This window comes from Balaenoptera borealis (genome assembly GCF_965194805.1).
Source record: "Balaenoptera borealis genome assembly, chromosome: 1".
Lineage (NCBI taxonomy): Eukaryota > Metazoa > Chordata > Mammalia > Artiodactyla > Balaenopteridae > Balaenoptera > Balaenoptera borealis.
The window spans coordinates 149293258-149311709 of NC_138860.1; the positions used below are offsets into that span (position 1 = coordinate 149293258).

Sequence of the window (18452 nt, forward strand, 5' to 3'; positions counted from 1 at the left end):
AAAGATGAAAAATTCAGAAAAGAGCATAAGAGAGATATAGAACATGGTGAAAAGGTCTAACATACATTGTTGCCCCAGAAAGATAGATAACGGGCAAAAGTAATGTCTGAAGTGATGATGGCTAGTAATTTTTCAAAGCAGACAGTTTTGCATGTAGGGGAGTGGAGGCTGCTCTTTCCTTAGTGTTAGAGAAGTTCCAGGCCTCTGTCTAATTAACCCAACTTGCATTACGTGCCTATCTCTGAGCCCGTCACTGTGGCACTGTGGCTGGGGAGATGAGACTATGCTGATGGTCTAACCTACCCTGGAAAATGAATAAGAACAACAGTGAGAGCAGACATTTATATAGTGCCTACTGTGTGCCAGGTGTACTGTTCTATGTACTTTACATTTGGTATATAAACCCATTTTAACTTCATAAACTGTGGCACAGAGAAGTTAAGTCACTTGACTTAGACAAGATCACAGCTGGTAAATGGCAAAACCAGGATTCAATCCTAGTCAGTTAGGCCCCAGAATCTGCACTCTTATCTGCTGTGCTATACTGTCTCTTCTTCTCAAGCCTCATAGATAGATATGGAAATACGGGACCCTATTAAGGCTAGGAAGGGAGGGAATGAATATTAGGTGTTATGGACTGGATGTTTGTGTCCCTCCCCAAATTCATATGTTGAAGCCCTAACCTATAGTGTGGCTGTATTTGGAGATGGGACCTCTAAGGAAGTGATGAAGGTTAAATGAGGTCATAATGGTGGGGCCCTGATCCAATAGGATTAATGTCCTTATAAGAAGAGATACAGCACATGTGTGCTCTCCCTCTCCTACCCCCCACCTCCATGCATGCACTGGGAAAGGGCATATGAGGGACATAGTGAGAAGGTGGCTGTCTGCAAGCCAGGAAGAGAGCCCTCACCAGAAACCAAATCATCAGGAACCTTGATCATTGACTTCTAGTGTCCAGATCTGTGAGAAAATACATTTCTGTTGTTTAAACCACCCAGTCTATGGCATTGTGGAATGTCAGTCCAAGCAGACGTATACAAGCAATCAGCTGCGTTGACCCTAAATTTCTTAATGATGTGGAGCAATGTCTGGGTCACCACTGCCTTCCAAGTCTGAGAGAGCTGGACTTGCATTTTGATTCCACCATTCAACAGATGCATGACCTTGGGCAAGTCACTTACTCTTCCTCTGGGAAATGGCATTAGTAATTCTGGCATGGAAAGAGCCTAGTACTGTGCATGGCACATAATGGGCACTCTATAAACTTTAATATTCATGATATATTACTAAGTGAAAGAAGCAGAATACAAGAAAATAAGTATATCGTCCTTCTTTTTGTCAAAAAATTATATGGATGCTTAGGGAAATACCATAGAGGTTTATGTGTCATCATGTCTGCTGTGGCTCTCTGGTTTGTGGTCTTATACATGATGTCTATTTTCTAATTGTTGCCTCAATACATTTTCTAATTTTTTCTATAGCAAATGTGAGCTAATTTGAGAGCAATAAGAGAGTCTGAGGGAAAACTTGGCCCATATATGTGTTTATATACATACCTGCATCTCCACGTGCAGCCAGCCTTGGGCTGCTCATTTCCTGGCCCTGGATAGGACAGAGTTGCAGGCTCACTCTGGTTTCTCTGTGGCGCCTCCATGCTGCTCAGGTTTTAGTGAGCCTGAGGTGAGCCTGCTCAGGTTTTACTGGCCTGAGTCCCCGTAAATCTAGCTTAGCTTTAAAGGGGAATTTATGGAGTTTTTTGTGACCTGGGATAAGAGACGCCGGGCGGCCATAAGCCCGGCGTGAGGCCTCGAGCATCAGGCTCTATAGCTCCAGAGGCCCTGCCAAGGTTACAAACCCCCTGATGGGGCCTGGGACACCCCAAGGCAGCTCTGCATCGAGCAGCCCATCTCGCTGGGCTGTGGAGACTGGAGAAAAAGCTCGGATGTCCACCTTCCTGCTTCTACTCTTTCAGAAGCCCCCACTTCCTGCTGATTGCCAGGCCTTTGGGTTTGATGAGGAGAGGGAAGAGAGGGGATGAAGAGGCAGCACGGAGGCGGAAGGGGCCCTGAGTGTGGATGCAGCACAGGCTTGGCATCTGCTGAGCATCCTTAGAGAGCCAGCACTCACCTCCCTGGGCCTGAGAATGGAGCCTGATATTCCCTGCTGTTTGGGGTCTCTAGTGCCCCTCCTGCTCGGGCCTGGCACTCCCACTACTCCGAGGGGAAAGCTAAGGCTCAGAGAGGGGGCCTGCAGAGCCCAGGCTCAGACTCAAGACCCTGTTGGCCTGAGGCTGCCCTCTGTGGCCACTGGGGCTCACTGCCTGGGAAAGTGGGCCACTGTTGCTGGAGAAACACCACCTCAGGGTGCTGTGACCGTGTGTCCCCTGCCTGTCAAAAAGGCAATAGAGGGACTTTTACTAAAGTGCTGACTGCACCAGGCACCAGACTGCTACATGTATTATCTCATTTACCCCTCACAGCCACCCCTTGGAGCTGAGATTCTTATCTCTGTTTTACAGATGAAGGAACTGAGGCTCAGAAGAGTAAGGTAGCTCATCTAGGATGAAGCAGCCAGCAAGTTAATGGTGGAGCTAGGGCTTCAACCTAGGTGTGTGTGTGCAAAAGCTTGTTCTGTTTCCCAGGGTCATGATGTCTGCTGTAGAGGAAGCACGAAAGTGAACTTTGGACAATCCTCCCAGCCACCCCGCCCCCTTCCCAGTGTTTCCAAGCACCTACTGTAGTTCTAACCGTGTGCTAGGAGTGAGGGGAATATCCCCAGTGGGGCTCAGGTGTTGAGAGAACCTGCTTGCTGTGTGACTAGGACCAGCCTCTCCCCCATCCGGGCCCCTGTTTTCTCTTCTGTATGTGAAGTAAGTTGAACAAAATCATGTGTCAGAATGCACGGACATTCAGCAGCTCTGGAGCTCCAAGACCTTGTCCTGAAGGATTTCACAGACTCTAGATGAGGCGGGACTTTAACCGCACTTACAAGCGTCAATGTGGCCGTACAGAGTATTATAGTCCCCACCTTGTGGTGATGTTGTGGAGATTTAGAGATCAAACATGTCAAGTATTTGGGACTTCCCTGGTGGCGCAGTGGCAAGTTAAGAATCAGCCTGCCAAGGCAGGGGACACAGATTCGATCCCTGTTCTGGGAAGATCCCACATGCCACAGAGCAACTAAGCCCGTGCGACACAACTACTGAGCCTACGCTCTAGAGCCCAGGAGCCACAACTACTGAGCCTGCATGCCACAACTACTGAAGCCCGTGCACCTAGAGCCTGTGCTCCACAACAAGAGAAGCCACCGCAATGAGAAGCCTGCGCACTGCAGCAAAGAGTAGCCCCTGCTCGCCGCAACTAGAGATAGCATGTGCACAGCAACGAAGACCCAACGCAGCAAGAAAGAAAGAAAGGAAGAAAGGAAGGAAGGAAGGAAGGAAAGAAGGAAGGAAGGAAAGAAGGAAGGAAGGAAGGAAGGACGAGGGAGGGAGGAAGGGGGAGGGAGGGAGAGAGAGAGAGAAAGAAAGAGAGAAAGAAAAGAAAGGAAGAAAGAAAGAAAGGGGGAGGGGGGAGTGGGGGGAGGGAGAGACAGAAAGAAAAGAAAGGAAGGAAGGAAGAAAGAAAGAAAGAAAAGAAAGAAAGAAAGAAAGAAAGAGAAAAAGAGGGAGGGAGGGGGAGGGAGGGAGAGAGAAAGAAAAGAAAGGAAGGAAGGAAGAAAGGAAGGAAGGAAGGAAGGAAGGAAGGAAGGAAGAAAGAAAGAAAAAAAGAAAGAAAGGAAGAAAGGAAGAAAGAAAGAAGGAAAGAAAGAAAGAAACCATATGTCAGATGCTGGGTTAGGTGCACCCTAACAGGCAGCTATTTGCAGGGGCTGCTGTGTGCAGAGGTGGGGAAGCTTGGGGGAGGGCGGGAGAGACCAAGGAACGTTCCAGAAGGAGATGCACTTCTGCTAAGCTCTGAGGGCCCAGAGAGATTTGGGAGGTGTCAGGCACCCTGACTGGAGGGCTGGGGTGTATACAGTGCAGCAGCAAAGCACTGTGGGAGTGGGAGGTAATGCCCAGATAGGAGGTGAGCCCAGGCTGTGGGGACCCCTGAGCCAGGCTGATAGCACCTCCATTTATCAGGTGCCACCAGGGGCTGGCCCTGCAGTCAGAGTCGACAGTGGTTTTCATGTCATCAACACCTGTAAAATGCTCCTCGTTTTACAGATGCAGGAAAGTCTTTCTAACTGCAAAGCCCACCTCTAACTGCTGCACTAGATTGGGGTCAGCATGTTACAGCCCAAGAGCCGGTGAGCTCTTTTTCTCAATAAAGTTTTATTAGAACACAGCTTAATCTTCTGTTTACATGCTGTCTGTGGCTGCCTTTCATGGTACAACAACAGAGATGAGTAGTGGCAGAGAATGTATGGCCTGCAAAGCTTAAAGTATGTGCTATCTTGCCTGTTACAGAGAAAGTTTGCTCTCTGAGCCCTACACTTGCCGTGTGAGCTTGGGTAAATTGCTTGCCCCCTCTGAGCCTGTCTGGCCAATTTCTGATGGTTGTAGCAAAGCTCATAGGTGATGGCTCTGAAATGTTTCGTGGACTGTAAAGTGCAGTACCCTGTCACCAGCCTGGCACCTGGCGAGCACTAAAAGTCTGCTTGTCCATGAATGAGGAGCAGTCATCGTGTGGGCCTTCCTAGACCCAGCCAATGGCTGCTTCTGGGACAGCAAGGAGGCGGCATCTGGGCCCGAGATGCTGAATGCATCATTGTCCCTCTCATGCAGACTTGGCAGTTTTCAGTGTAAATTAAAATTCCTGTGGGGAGTCACCTTATATGTGGTACCACTTTATAGCCAAGTCATTACGGTAATTTGCAAAGCTCTGTGGTGTGTAACTGGAGCCATTTGCTTTGGATTTGCTGGCTGTGACCTCATTCAGGCTGCCCACTTCTGCATTTGGCGACCCCTGAGACTTGGGGGCTTGTCCTTCTGAGCCTGGCCTCAGGGTCATCCAGACCTGACCTTCTTGGGGATAGAATACTTCTCATACAAGGCCCTGCCTCCCAGCCCCATCCTGAATTCAAGGATAAACAGAAGAAGTAATTATCATTATGATCATCATAACTTTTCGAGTGCTTGCTGTGAGATAGGCACCATGCCAAATGCATTGTGTTTGTAATTTCACTTAATTGTCACCACAATCTTGTGAGGTAAGTGTTAGCACCATTTTACAAATGAGAAAACTGAGGCTTGAAGAGGAAACTAAACCAAACTCTTACCTAGCCCTGGGGGTGCCAGTCCAGGTTCTGCTATGGATTTGCTGTGTGATTAAAGCAGAGTCTTTCCCTCTCTGAGCCTCAGTTTCTTCATCTATTAATGAAATAGTCACTCAGTCCCAGCCCTGACATTCTAGGTTTTCTCATCAATCTGTAAAAATGTACAGAGGACCTTCTCACCCTCCAAGCCTCCAAAGAAGCTTGATGTATGTGGGGAGAGCCAGGTCCAGGGTCTGCTCTTGGCCCCCTGTGGCACAGAGGGGGGCATGGCTGCTGGGTGCCAGTCCCTTTTCAGGGCACCCCCAGCCTGCCTTAGGGCAGGGGGGCTGACATGCCCCTCTCATTCCCCTGCCTTCCCAGAGAAAGACTCCATCCCTGCTCCCTGGAGATAGAGAGTAAGCCAGGGTTGGTCCTGTGATGCCCTTGGGGACAGAGAGGCAAGATGTCAATAGGCAGGAAGGCAGTGGGAGGGCCCAGGGTTGAAGAGTGACTGTAGCCACATCTTTCCAGTGGTGACAGCACTGCTGGGACAAAACGTCTGGTTTAATTTCCAGGCTTTGAGAAAGCAGGTGGCCTGGAGCAGGGTCCAGCATGGGTTTGGGGAGACCTGGGTTTGGACTCAGCTATGCCAGCAATTGCCATGTGACCTTGGGTGGCCACTTGCCAGCTCTGGTGCTCATGTCCTTCCCTCTGTGAGGCGGGGAGGGCAATGCTTTCATCAGGGTGCTGTGAGAGTCACATAAGACAAGGGCTTGAATGGGCTTGGATCCCCGAGCAGTGCCAAACTGTGACCTGAGGGGCTCCTTCCTCCCTCCCTCCCAAAGCTGTGTGTTTATTTATTGTAGGAAAACTTCTTACTGTATCCAGTGGAAAAGAAGCCAATAGTCCCCAATTGTTTGTCTGGTAATGACTGTTTCTTCCCCCAGAGGTGATGGGTTTGCATCCCAACTGAGCCCCTTACTCCCTGTGTGACCTTGGGTAACCCACTAAATTTCTCTGAGCCTTCGTATGCTCATCTGAGATGGAGAGGTCTTACCGCCTGGCAGAGTTGTTGCAAAGATTGAAGTTTAGCAGTCATTGTAACGGTTGCCCTTTGACTTCCCCAAAGGCTCCCCAGCATGATCTTATTGGAGTCAAAGGTGGGGATGCTTGTTTGGGGGTCCCCAGTCGTTCATCAGTTGGCTGAGAGGCAGCAGGACAGGACTTGAGCTTTGAAGTGTGTGAGAGATATGGGTTTGAATTGTGGCCCCGCGTCTTACAGACCCCAGAGCCTGGTGGAAGGCACCTAATCTCTCCAACCTTCAACATTTCTCATCTGGAAAGTGGCTGTAATGAGCCCACCTCACAGGAATGGACACTTAAAAGAATCAAATGTTCCTGTTGATCAAATAGGAAGGACTGATGAATAGGGCTTGATACATGCTGGGCTCCCTGGCGCCTTTCTGGGGCCCCGCCTTCCATCTCTCCATACATCCTCCTGTGGGAAGGAGGGGTAGGTAAACCAGAGGTCCCCAACGGGCCTCGTGGGTCCTTGAAAGAAGCTTGGAACCACGTCCCTGACCCAAAGACGCTGGAAGAAAGACCCTGGCAGAACAGCCCCGTGTGGTGATGAAGCTCTCTTTGCGCCAAATGCTATTAATGGTCATAAAATCATCCACAGTTTTCTCAGGCCCAGTCCCAGGGTTTGCCTCAATGGGGCAATAAAATCACAAGCAGAAACAATTTGGAAAAGGCAGAGACCGCCTTGCAGAGGAGGACTTAAATGAGCGGCAGCCGGCTCTCATTAACTCAGGCCATTCACATTTGTTACCAGGGATTTCTTTTTAATTAAAAAACAACCAAGTTATTAAAAAATAAGCTTGTGAGGGGCTGGCCAAGCAGCAGCCAAAGCCAGCAGGAGTGAGCGTTCCTCACAGCAGGACATTGGCCCAGTGCTTGGCCTGGGAAGGTGACCAGAGGTCCACTTCTGAGGAAATACTTGTCTGGAGACTTGTCACCTGCCCTGGGACCTTGAGAGCATGGCATTCTCATCTGCAAACTGTAAAGTGCTGGGCAGGAGAATGCCTAGTGCCTGTTCGGAGCTTTGGGCACGTGGCGAGTAAGCACTGAGGGTCTGGCCTTCTGTGAAGGGGCTGCCTGGGGGTGGGGTAAAGCTAGAATTAGGGTTGGGGGAGCTGGATCCTTGAGGATGAGGTTGGACTTCTGTCTTCCTAAGAGGCCACTTTTTATTACATAGTGATTAAGACATGGGTTTGGGTCTGATGGACCTGAGCCAGAGATCCAGCCCAGACTCTTACTAGCTGTGTGATCTTGGGTGAGTGGTTTAGCCTTCCTGAACCTCTGCTCTCTCCTCTGTACAATGGGCATAATACTGATCTCTCCCTACGAGGGCTGCAGGAAGCCCCAGTGAGGCAGTGGAGTCAGGGCCTGCACATCCTGCTTAGCTTCAGGGCTGATCGTGTGCTGGTGTCAGCTCTTTTCTCATCTTAATGGTTTATCTCGCTCAGTGTTGACAGTCCCTGACCAATCCTTGGGCCTGTTAATAACGTTTTATTGCATCTGTCAGACACTTTATACTTTTCAAAGTGCTCTTTGACAATACGATCGCTTTCCACTCCAGATGCACCACCTACTAGGCACCCGCGCGTGGCTAGGGGCTCTGCACCTCAGCTCTCCACACCTCACAGCATCTCTGGAGAACTGGTGTGGCTGTCCCCATTTGACACAGGGGGACTCAGCCTCTGGAAGGGACCTGTCCGAGTCACAGGCTTGTTTGGGGGCAGTAGGGGCTCACATTGGGCACATCAGGCCCCAAAGCCCTTTGCTCCTTAGCATAACCCTGCCAAGTGGCTGGGCAGAAAGCCCAAGAAGATAGTCTTCAGATTAACCCTCCTCACACTATAGATGAGAAAACTGAGGCCCAGAGAGGGCAAGTGGCTTATAACAACCATGGCTAACATTTTTGTTATACTTTATATAGTTTTTAAGGGCTTTCAAGGGCTTTCTATAGATTTCAAGACTAATTGAGGCACATCTGCCTCAGTTTGTCTTCCTAAAAATCCCAGGGGTGGGGCACGGCAGGGCATATGATAGTTAGGCTATCAAAGAACCGTGGAGGATACGGAGGCGTGAATAACTGTATACTGTGCTTCTTTGGGGTAATGCAATTTGGAAAACAATGTGGTTTCAGCTTCGGTGATAAGAAGGGCACATGCTGTTTAGTGAGCACCTCTTCCTTGACCTCCAGATGTTAGTGATGCTCACCCGGCCTGCTGGGCAGCTAGCCCCAGCCATGGCCTTGCATCTTGTCAAATGAGCGCCAGGATCATAGATCGTAAGCTCCAAGAGGCAGGCGTGTGTGTCTAGCTCACCATGTTTCCTGCACCCACGATAGTGTCTGGTACGTTGTAAGTGCTCTGTGTTTGTGTAAAGATCAATTACCCACTGGAGCTCAGCATCTGCATCTGAGAACTGGGGATTTTATTATTGATCCTGCTGGTGATTATGGGAATTAATAGGTGTCCCCAGCGCCTGGAATGCAGCAAGGGTTCAGTTAGTGTTTCTCAAGGGCACTCTGTCCCACCCGGTACCCCAGTGACTGCCCTCTGCAGGCCATCCCCACTCACTTTGTCTCCTTTTCCTGTCTTTCTCTTCATAGTGAACGGGAGCTACGGCCACCGCACTCCGGGCTCGGAGAAGAGTCTACTGGACCTGGACCTTGCTGAAGGCCCTGGCCCCCCCTGCCGCCAGGGCCTGTTTCTCCCTGCAGGAAGCCCACCACCCCGGGGCCACCCCTCAGCCTGCGAGAGGCTGCTGCATTTCCCCCACCCCAGCAGGTATGTGCTCCGACCCCATGCATCAGCTGCCTTCTGTGGACGGTAGCTGGAAGCCACAGACCTAGGGCCTCCAGACCTCACCTGGTCTGCCTGGCTCGTGGGACACACAGGGAAACTGAGGCACAGGAGGGCCAGAGACCAGCCGGAGCCCAGTAGCACATGGATGGCCGCCTAGTCTAGGCTCTGGACCTCAGCATTGCAAGGCCCCATGAGAGACAGGAGTGGCTTTATTGAGGTGTGTTTCCCTGTTGCAGAAGCTGAGCTGACTTTACAGAGAATCAGTCATTTCAGAAGAAGAAAAAGATTCAGAGGATGGGGGGAAGAGGTTGGGGAGGGAAGACCCAGCTCAGGGTTCACGCATGCTGTAGTGATGAACCCTGGACTGCTCCGAGAGCCTAGAGGGGTTCCTCCACCCAGGCGTCTCCTGCCCCAGGAAGCCATCACCCCATAGAACTCTGCCAGGTAACCATCATTCAGTGCTGGCACATTACCAGTGATGTTCACCTCTGGACAGATGTTCTGCCAGATTGCATATGGGGCTGAACTCTGCCTCCTGCGGCTTCTCCCAGGATCCAAGCCATGCCTCTGTGCCCTCTGGTTTGCTGACAGGCAGACAGACAGGCCTCTGCACCCACCTGCTCAGCCCTAGGGCCCTGAGCCAGTGCCTGGGGCTGCTGGCCTGGGGCCTGTCTCACAGATCACAGAGTCTAAAAACTGGCCCAGTTGCCTGCAACTGGTTGCTTGCAATTGCTTCCTTCACCAGTCATTTATCAGGGGTGGGTGCCTTGGTGAAGGAAGCAGAGATCTCCCCGACAGAGTTTACTTTCCAGTGGGAGCTCCGTGGTGGGAGATATTACTAATTAGCAGGATGCTTATTCTTCCCACATGGAACCATTTTTCTTTGAGAATGTAGATTCCCTGTGGCTTTCTTTGGTATTAGTGAGACTTCTGATTTACAGGAGTGTGTTAGTCTGCTTGGGCTGCCATAACAAAACACCTCAGGTTGGGTGGCTTAAACAACAGACATTTATTTCCTCACAGGGAAGTTGGAAGTCCAAGATCAGGGTGTCTGCAGGTTTGGTTTCTCCTGAGAGCTCTCTCCTTGGCTTGCAGATGGCCACCTTCTCACTCGCTGTGTCCTCACATGGTCTTTTCTCGGTGTGCACACCCCTGGTGTCTTTTCTTCTTACAAGGACTCCAGTCTGGTTGGATCAGGGCCCCACCCTATGACCTCATTTAACCTTAATTACCTCCCTGAAGGCCCTACCTCCAAATCCAGTCACAATGGGGTTTAGGACTTCAACCTGTGAATTTTAGGGGGACACAATTAAGTACATGATGAGGAGTTAAGCAAGCATCTTTTAGACCTGGAGCTGTGCATTGTTTGGTGACAGTCAAATGCATTTATCTGCTTGATTATTCACTGAGGCCCCCCTGGCAGCATCCAGTTTCTCCAGTGAAATTCTTTCTATCTCATGGCAGAAGCTACACTAACCTAGTGAAAGCTAAGGAAGTGGATTTTGTTTTCTTTTCTGTTTTGGTAGAGATGATCAGAAACATCATTTGTCTTTTGAATGTCATTTGACAGGGCACAGGAGAGTCTGTACCCAGAACCCTATGCCAGCCTCAGTCTGAGTTGCTGCCACCTCTGCTGCTGATCTGGCTCTCCCAAACTCCCTCATTTTCCTAAAGAAAAAGAGGGCCCCAGCCCCTATCCCATACCCAGTTGGATCCTGTGCCTTCTCCCTCCCACCAGATTGCCTTGTGTTTGGGGTCTCTCCGTTCATGCGGCTCCCTCTGATTCAAACAGATCCAGGTTCACATTCCTGCTCTATCACTGCCTGCCTCTGAGGGCTTGGGCAAGTTGCTTCAGTTTTCAAAAGTGTCAAACAGATAGTAGTCTCTCCCTTGAAGAACTTGGCCATGCCTTCAGCTACCGTGCACCGTTACACTGTTAGGATTCATGAGACGGCCCCTGGGAAAGCGCCTGGTGTTGTCCACTTTTTCTAGGGACCACACTCACAATTTCTAGAGATGTGATGGGATTTGCCTGGGGTGTACAGGGCTCAGCGGCAGAGCAGGGCCAGAACCACTGCCCAGCCTCACAGGGACACTGAGGGCAAGGGGAGGGGCTGCCTTAGCTGGCATTCGGAGCCAGGAAACCCTAAGGCCTGAGCTGCCCCCTCCCTGCCTGATGCCATTCGAGGTTTTGCTGTTGATTATTCGGCTAACTTCAGTCACAGAACACCACAGCTGTTCTCTTCTGGTGTTGGTTGCTTTAAGCTGGCACTGTTGTTAAAGCAGTTGCTTCAAACAGATGCTTACCTGGCTGCCCTTCCCCACCTGTGCCCACCTCTGCCAGGCCCAGGATCATGACCACGCAAGGAACAGCTGTGCACTTATTTTTTTTAAAGCTCCACAAAGTCACAACTTCAAATCCGATCTTTAAGCCACTCGGAGCTTTCTGCTGGCAATGGTGGGCCCAGGATCCCCAGCCCTGGAGATGGAGGGGTATGTGTTTGCTCCTTCTGATTCCAGCTGGTGACCGTGCTCTGGACAGCAGAGTTCCTGGGAGGGAAGAGAGGTCTCTGGTGAGTGAGGCAGAGAATTGTTCAAGTGTAGTTGAGAACCAAACAGAAGAAGAGCCCCTCCCCCAACCTCCTATCCAGGGAGCACTTCAGGTTAGGTCTACACAGGAGAGCTCTACACCCCGGAGGGAGAAGGGGAGCCTGGGTTCTGGTCCCAGCCCTGCTGCTGGTTTGCTGCTTGTGACTGCAGTGAGCCCTGTGCCCTCTTGGTAGCGATGGGGTTTGGAGCCGGTGCTCTCGGACGGCTCCGGGCTCTGACTTTCCTTCTCCCCTGTCCTGTCCCCTCCCTTCCACCTCAGGGCTGGAGCGGAGGATGCCACAGCTGCAGGGAGCCCGAGAGGGAAGGGCTGGGGCTACAGGGCCACGCTGGGAAGCAGAGGGACAGGTGATGGCGCCACAACCCCCGGCTGCAAAGAGCCCCAGGACGGCAGTGTTAATGATGGCAGTGCTGATTGCACCATTCACCCTGCTGTCCTCTTCCCAGAGGGCTGTCACAGCATCTGTTTCCTCCCTTGATCCTGGCAGCCTCCCTCTGAGGTTGGGAGGGTTAGTCCTTATTTCACAGGTGAGAAGACTGAGGCTCGGTTGGGGACAGGTGTGAGGGTGCATGGGGTATCCTAGTCAGACTTTGGGCACATAAGCAGGCCTCCTGCTCTGCCCAGCCAGCTCCTGGGGCTTCTCGGACCCTGAGCCCAGTGTCACCTTGCTGGTCTCTCTCCTTCTCAGAGCCCTCTGATGACCGGCAGGCCCTGATATCTCTTCCTGCACTTACTTGTCCCACATTTGGGAGAGGCCCCCTCCAGGAATGCATGTACCGCATGTGTGATGATGATAGCATCTTGGCCAGCTGGGCCCTGCCCATCACCATCCTCACCCTCAGGAGAACCATTCGACGCTGGGCTACAGGGAGAGGCCCAGAGCACCTTGCTATGTAAGGTTCGCTGAGCTGCGAGTGGCTGAGACCTGAGGGTTAAGAGATGTTAACCCAGGTCTCTTGCTGCCGCACCTGGCCTGCCTGCCTACAGCTTCATTTTGTACATTCATGACCTTGAAATTCTGGACATTCCCCCCAAGAAACTTTTCCTCAGTTTTTCCTAGGATGACCCCTCACTGTGACTGTGATTCAAACCCCACCCGCTGATGTTCACAGTGGAAAGAACAGATTACTTGGGGCAAAACATCACATTTTGAGAAATTAAGAAAGATTACAAGAATCAAGAGAGATTTAAGGGACAAGTAAGCAGAATTTAAAACAAACTGGACCTGGTGTCCCTCAAAGAGCCATCCTCAGCCTTCTTCCTCCAGAAGTCACTAGAAGGTCACGGGGAGGGGGACAGGGCAGACCCAGGGAGGCCTCAGTGCTTGGGCTGGAGAGGGTGGTCTGGAGTTAATAAAAGGATGAAATGCGCTCCTTTCGGGCATCCTCCTCGGCACATTCATGCTTTCAGACCTCCTGCCTCCTTGAACCTCTCCCCAGCCCCCTCCTCTTCCTCTCTCTCCCCTTCTCCCTCCACATTCTTCCCTGCTGACCGGGCAACCAGTCCTGGTCTGTCTGCTGCCAGCCCTCAGCCTCCCTCTCTTGCTCTGGGCTTCTCCGCCCCTCGGTCGTCAGGCTCGCCACTGTCCCCTGCCCGGACCTCCCCACTGTGGAGTGCCCACCCTCTCATGACCCCTGTGCACTGTCTTCCAGGTCGCCCAGGCCCCAGGCCACCTATGTGAACGGAGGCCTCCCGGCCACACAGCACATCAAGCAGGAGTCCCTGCCTGACTACCGGGCCATGACGGAAGCTCGCGCACCCGTGTCTGCCCACTGCCGGGCCCCGCCAGCCACGGGCCTGCACACAGACCTGGACCTCTCGGGCCGAGGCCTCGCCAACCCCGCACCTTCCTGCTACCTTCTGGGCAGTGAACCCAGCTCTGGCCTGGGCCCCCCACCTGAGGCCCACCCGCCCGAGGGTAGCCTGAAGCGCTGCTGCCTCTTGGGCCTGCCCCCCGCCTCCTCAGCCTCCGCCTCACCCTGCGCCTCCTCCGACATCACCTCCATCATCCGCTCCTCCCAGACAGCTCTGGTCACCTGCGTAAATGGACTCCGGAGCCCCCCTCTGCCGGGAGACCCGGGGGGCCCTCCCAAGAGGGCCCGGCCCAGCCCTGCGTCCACCGAGAGCCACGAGGGCAGTTTGCAACTGGAAGCCTGCCGGAAGGCCGGCTTCCTGAAGCAGGAGCCCGCGGACGAGTTCTCAGAGCTCTTCGGGCCTCACCAGCAGGGCCTGCCGCCCCCCTACCCACTGTCTCAGCTGCCGCCTGGCCCGGGCCTTGGAGGCCTGGGGCTGGGCCTGGCGGGCAGGGGCGTGGCTGGGCGGCAGGCGTGCCGTTGGGTGGACTGCTGTGCAGCCTACGAGCAGCAGGAGGAGCTGGTGCGGCACATTGAGAAGAGCCACATTGACCAGCGCAAGGGCGAGGACTTCACCTGCTTCTGGGCGGGGTGCGTGCGCCGCTACAAGCCCTTCAATGCCCGCTACAAGCTGCTCATCCACATGAGGGTGCACTCGGGCGAGAAGCCCAACAAGTGCATGGTGAGTTCCCACGGCCGCCGGGCTGTGCCCCCGCCGCCCCCAGCAGGGCAGCACCCACCTCACTGCCCTGGGAGAGCCCTGCCTAGGCTCCTCACCCTGGGGGCTGGCTGGGCTGTGGCCACTGGTCACAGTGGTCAGTGCCCTGTCACTGGGAACCTTGGTGGAGGGCCAGGTACCCCATCCTCCACCCTCCACGGCCTGGTGTCACACACACTCGTTCAGGTGGTGACACACGTGCTCTGAGGTCAAAGCGGCTCGGCCAGCCTTCTCTCTTACGTACAAATGCTCAGTGTCACACCTGCCGACGGCCAGGTGAGTCATGGAGAGTACGCTCTCCCCCAGCACTGGCTCTTCACCCGGAGCCCTTCCCAGGGAGGCTCTGGGGCCTCCTGGAGCAGCCACAGGCTTGATTTCCTCCAGAGAGCACCGGGTCCTCACAGGCGTCTGGCTTCAGAGCTGTGGGTACCCAGGGCAGGCTTTGGGGTAAGGCCAAGGGTTAGCAGATAAGGCCCTGGATAGCACCTGCAGTGTTCTGGCTGAGGCTGAAACTAAGCTTTTCAGGGAGACACACACACACACACACGCACACACACAAAATATAGGCACCCAGGCCTCCAGCCCTTCTAAGTGGTCATTTGCATGTTCTGCTCTCACTGCGGTGGAAATCCGTATCAGAGGTTAGAAATGTAGTCTTAGTCCCTGATATCTTTAGCCAAGCCACTGTGCCTACCCACAAGGCCCAGCCAGCCCACCAGGACAGGCGCCTGCCTGGGATTGGAAGGGCTGATGGAGCCACCAAGGCCCAGCTGTGTCTTCCCAGCTGCTGGGGCTTGGGTAAGGCAGAGGAAGGAAGCAGTGTGTCTGGTCTTCAGGGCCAGTGTTGTAGCCAAAGTTGAGTTCTTCCAACACTTGTGTGCTGTCACTGGGCCCTGCCTCATGGAGAACTCAGTCTGGGAAGGGGTGCAGCTCGGGGAGAGGTGCACCTCTGTCCCTGCTCAAAGTGCAGGGCAACATTTGCAGGACCAGGGAGGGGCAACCAGCAGCATAAACTCCATCCTCCTGGGACTAGCTGTTCGCCCTTGGGGCGCATCTGCTTGTGGAGCTGTGAGCTGGGCACCCACTGGACCAACTTATTCAGCTTTGAGGAGGCTGGGTCTTGAGTAGGAGAAGGAATTCACTTTGCAGACAAGTGAGGGTCAGGGTTGGCGTGCTGGGATCGGGGGGAGAGGCTGGAGTGAGCAGGCTGAGAAGCTGACTGTATCGTGTGTCTTTGGGCCGAGAGTGTGCTGGAGGGAGAACTGGTGGCTGGGCCGGTTCCTGGCGACGCCCCTGTTCCTTTGGGGTGTTGTGGCACGTGCCTTGTGAGAGGGCACGCCCCTGCCTGGAAAGAGATGCCCAGCGGACATCGCAGGGTAAGGCTCCTGGACCGCAGACAGTCCTGTCTCTCTCTGAGATCCTGCAGTTGACAGCTGCCGGGCTACAGTTCTCCTTCGTGTCTTCTCTCCTGGGGTGATCCCAGTGGTGTACGCAGGGTCCTCGAAGAGGCTGCCTGGCCTGAACCCTCGTGTGGCGTGGTCAGTGGCCTTCTCGCACTCCAGCTCCCGTGTAGAATCACAGCATCCATGAGTTTCTGTGTTAGACATGAGGGACCTTGGAGATGATCTAGGCCTTCCCTGTCCATTTTCCAGGTTGGGAAATTGATGCCCAGTGAGTGGGTCACAGAGGCTCAAATCACTCAGAGCAGTCTCAGGATCTCTCTGTAGGTTTCTTCTCTGGGGCCAGCCTGCCAGAATCTCTTTTGGTTCAGCAGATTCCACAGAACACTGGCTTACACCTGGCTCTGGAGACAGACCTGGACCTGCCAAGATCTTTGCCTGAGGGCACTCACAGTCAGAGATGCGTGGGAGATGGGTGTGGAGATGAGTGGCAGCGTCTGGGATGGAGTTTGCATCGGCCCAGGGAGGAGAGATCTAGAAGGGCTTCATGCAGGAGATGATGTTCAAGCCATGTCTATACTTACCTATGGTTGCGTTTAATCTTTACAAGAGTCCTGTAAAACCAAGGGTTTTTATAGATGAAGAAACAAAGGTTCAGTAGGGTCCAGCTGGCCTTCCACCTACTGCTGTGAGAACACTTCATCTTGCCTCTTAGGGGGTTTAGGATTATGGTAATAACACCAGCAAGCAGCTCCTGAGTGCTGACTGTGTGCGGGGGCTATTCTAAGCCCATGGTCCTCATACTCCATGTGGTCCTCACAACAACCCTATGGGGCAGATACTATTAATCCCCATTTTACAGATGAGGGAACTGAGGCTCAGAGAGACTGCATAATTTACCCCAGGCCACACAGCTAGTTAGAGACAAACCATAGTAACAATAATAATAGAGGCTAATAATCATGATAGTAATAATAGTATTGATAACAACGATAAAAGTAACTTGCCCAGGGTTACACGGCTAGTAACCATTGGAGTGGAAGTTGAACTCACATCTTTCTAAGCCGTGATGCTCTTGTTTGTGTATATCTTCTCCTGTTAAACTGATTATTCTCTGGGGTCCAGGTACCAGCCCTGCTGGGTGCCATCCTCTGGAGATAGTAGCAGAGATCTCTGAGCTCCGCCCTGCCCGCAGTGGGAGTGCTCCCGCTTCCTGCGAGGCTGGTGCAGTAGGTAACCCAGGGGAAGGGGCGGGCCCTAACCCGCACCCCAGATAAATACAATCTCCCTTCCCTGTAAAATTATTAATTTCTCATGACAGGCCTCTGCTACCATGTGCTGTAATAGACAAAGGAATTTTGGACCCGGAGCCTCTGGAGAACAGGAAATAGATGAGACACTTTGATTGCAGAGTAAATGGCCCACTAAAATAGCAGTTAATCCTTTTATTATCTTTCCAGCAGCCGTTTCCACAGTTCTTTCATGAGGTAAGCCTTCCCCGCCCCGTCCAACTGTAACACTCCCATCCTTGCAGCTGGTTCACATTTAGCCTGCGGAACCTCTGCTCCCGCACCGGGCGGGCCTAGAGGTGCCTGGAGGAGCCCAGCTCCCCTCTGCCCAGGCCGTTCATCCTCAGGCTCAGCCAGGGACTCAGGACTCGCCTCACTGGCCCCCAGGGTGCACTGCCCGCCCCCCACCCTGCCCTTTCCACGGCCCTTCCACGCTGTCCAGCGGAAGCTCCTTAATCTCTTTGCAATATCCTGTTATGTTTCTTACGTTGTCGGAGTTGTCTTAGCCTTATTATATTTGGGGTTTCATCTGTGTTACGATAGCAAGGTTACGTCCAACCCAAATACTGACGCGACGCCTCGAAGACGTTAACTTTGAAAAGATTACTTTCTTGCTTTCTTAGGTTGGCTCTCTCAGACGGTTGGAATTCTGATTGTCTGAGACTGCAGAAATTAGCAGACTCTGAGTTTGCATTTCTCCACATCAAGAAAAAGATAGGCAGAGGAGAAAGAGGAAAACTTCTCATAACCTTGGGTTTTATGAAATAATCATGACAACAACCCCTGACTTTTGTGAAGAGCTTGACCAAAGCTCTGAGCGCAGCATGAAGGTGTAAGAGGCAGGTGAAAGCCCAAGTCTGGAGTCACACCGACCTCGGGCCCTGCCACTTACCAGCTGTGTGACCTCAGGCAGGTGACTTAACCTTTCTGAACCATAGCATACTCAATTGTAAAACGGGGTGATAATAGTACCTACCTTTTAGGACTGTCGTTATTAGGATTAAAAGAGATGACATAGGGAACTGCTTAGTTAATTCTCATCTTCCCCAATCACACTCTTCACACTGATGGTCTTAGGAGATTCATACATTAGCCCTAGGAGTTAGGACAGGATCTTTGACAGCTATTTTACAAATGAGGAACCTGAGGCTCAAAAGAGCCAGTCAGGAGTGGAACCTGGACTTGAGGTCAGCTAACTGCTGCAGCCTCTGCTGTTGGTGAGGTGGGCAGGGCTATCACATGTGCTGGTGGCCTTGTGGTCAAGTGTCTGCCAGCGATGCAGAGCCCCTGCTCGGTGCCAGACAGTGGCTGTTCGGGGTAAGAAGGCGGAGCCAGGGCAGAGGCACAGGGAGGAGGCTCTAGTCCCTGCCCTCCAAGTTCTGATGCACAGCTGGAGCCTTGAGGCTGGACTTAACATCCTGCCCGGGTTCCTCTGGCAGCTGCGGCCGCACTGACCATTGGTCCCCAT

At 52.8% G+C, this 18452-nt stretch overlaps 1 protein-coding gene and 1 long non-coding RNA gene across 7 annotated transcripts in view; one reads left to right on the forward strand and one right to left on the reverse strand.

Annotated features, from left to right (window-relative positions):
- GLIS1 (GLIS family zinc finger 1) overlaps positions 1 to 18452 on the forward strand; it is a 226600-nt gene that overhangs the window by 128652 nt on the left and 79496 nt on the right. For all 6 annotated transcript variants that reach the window (XM_082370805.1, XM_082370803.1, XM_082370806.1 and 3 more), the window contains 2 exons: positions 8921 to 9098; positions 13377 to 14259. In XM_082370805.1, the coding sequence (XP_082226931.1) occupies positions 8921 to 9098; positions 13377 to 14259 (1061 nt within the window). The remainder of the gene's footprint in view (positions 1 to 8920; positions 9099 to 13376; positions 14260 to 18452) is intronic.
- LOC309618455 lies at positions 9146 to 13810 on the reverse strand. The gene is made up of 3 exons (XR_014238496.1): positions 13703 to 13810; positions 11424 to 11666; positions 9146 to 10402 (listed from the first exon to the last, which is right to left on the reverse strand). It is a non-coding gene; the product is annotated as an uncharacterized lncRNA (long non-coding RNA).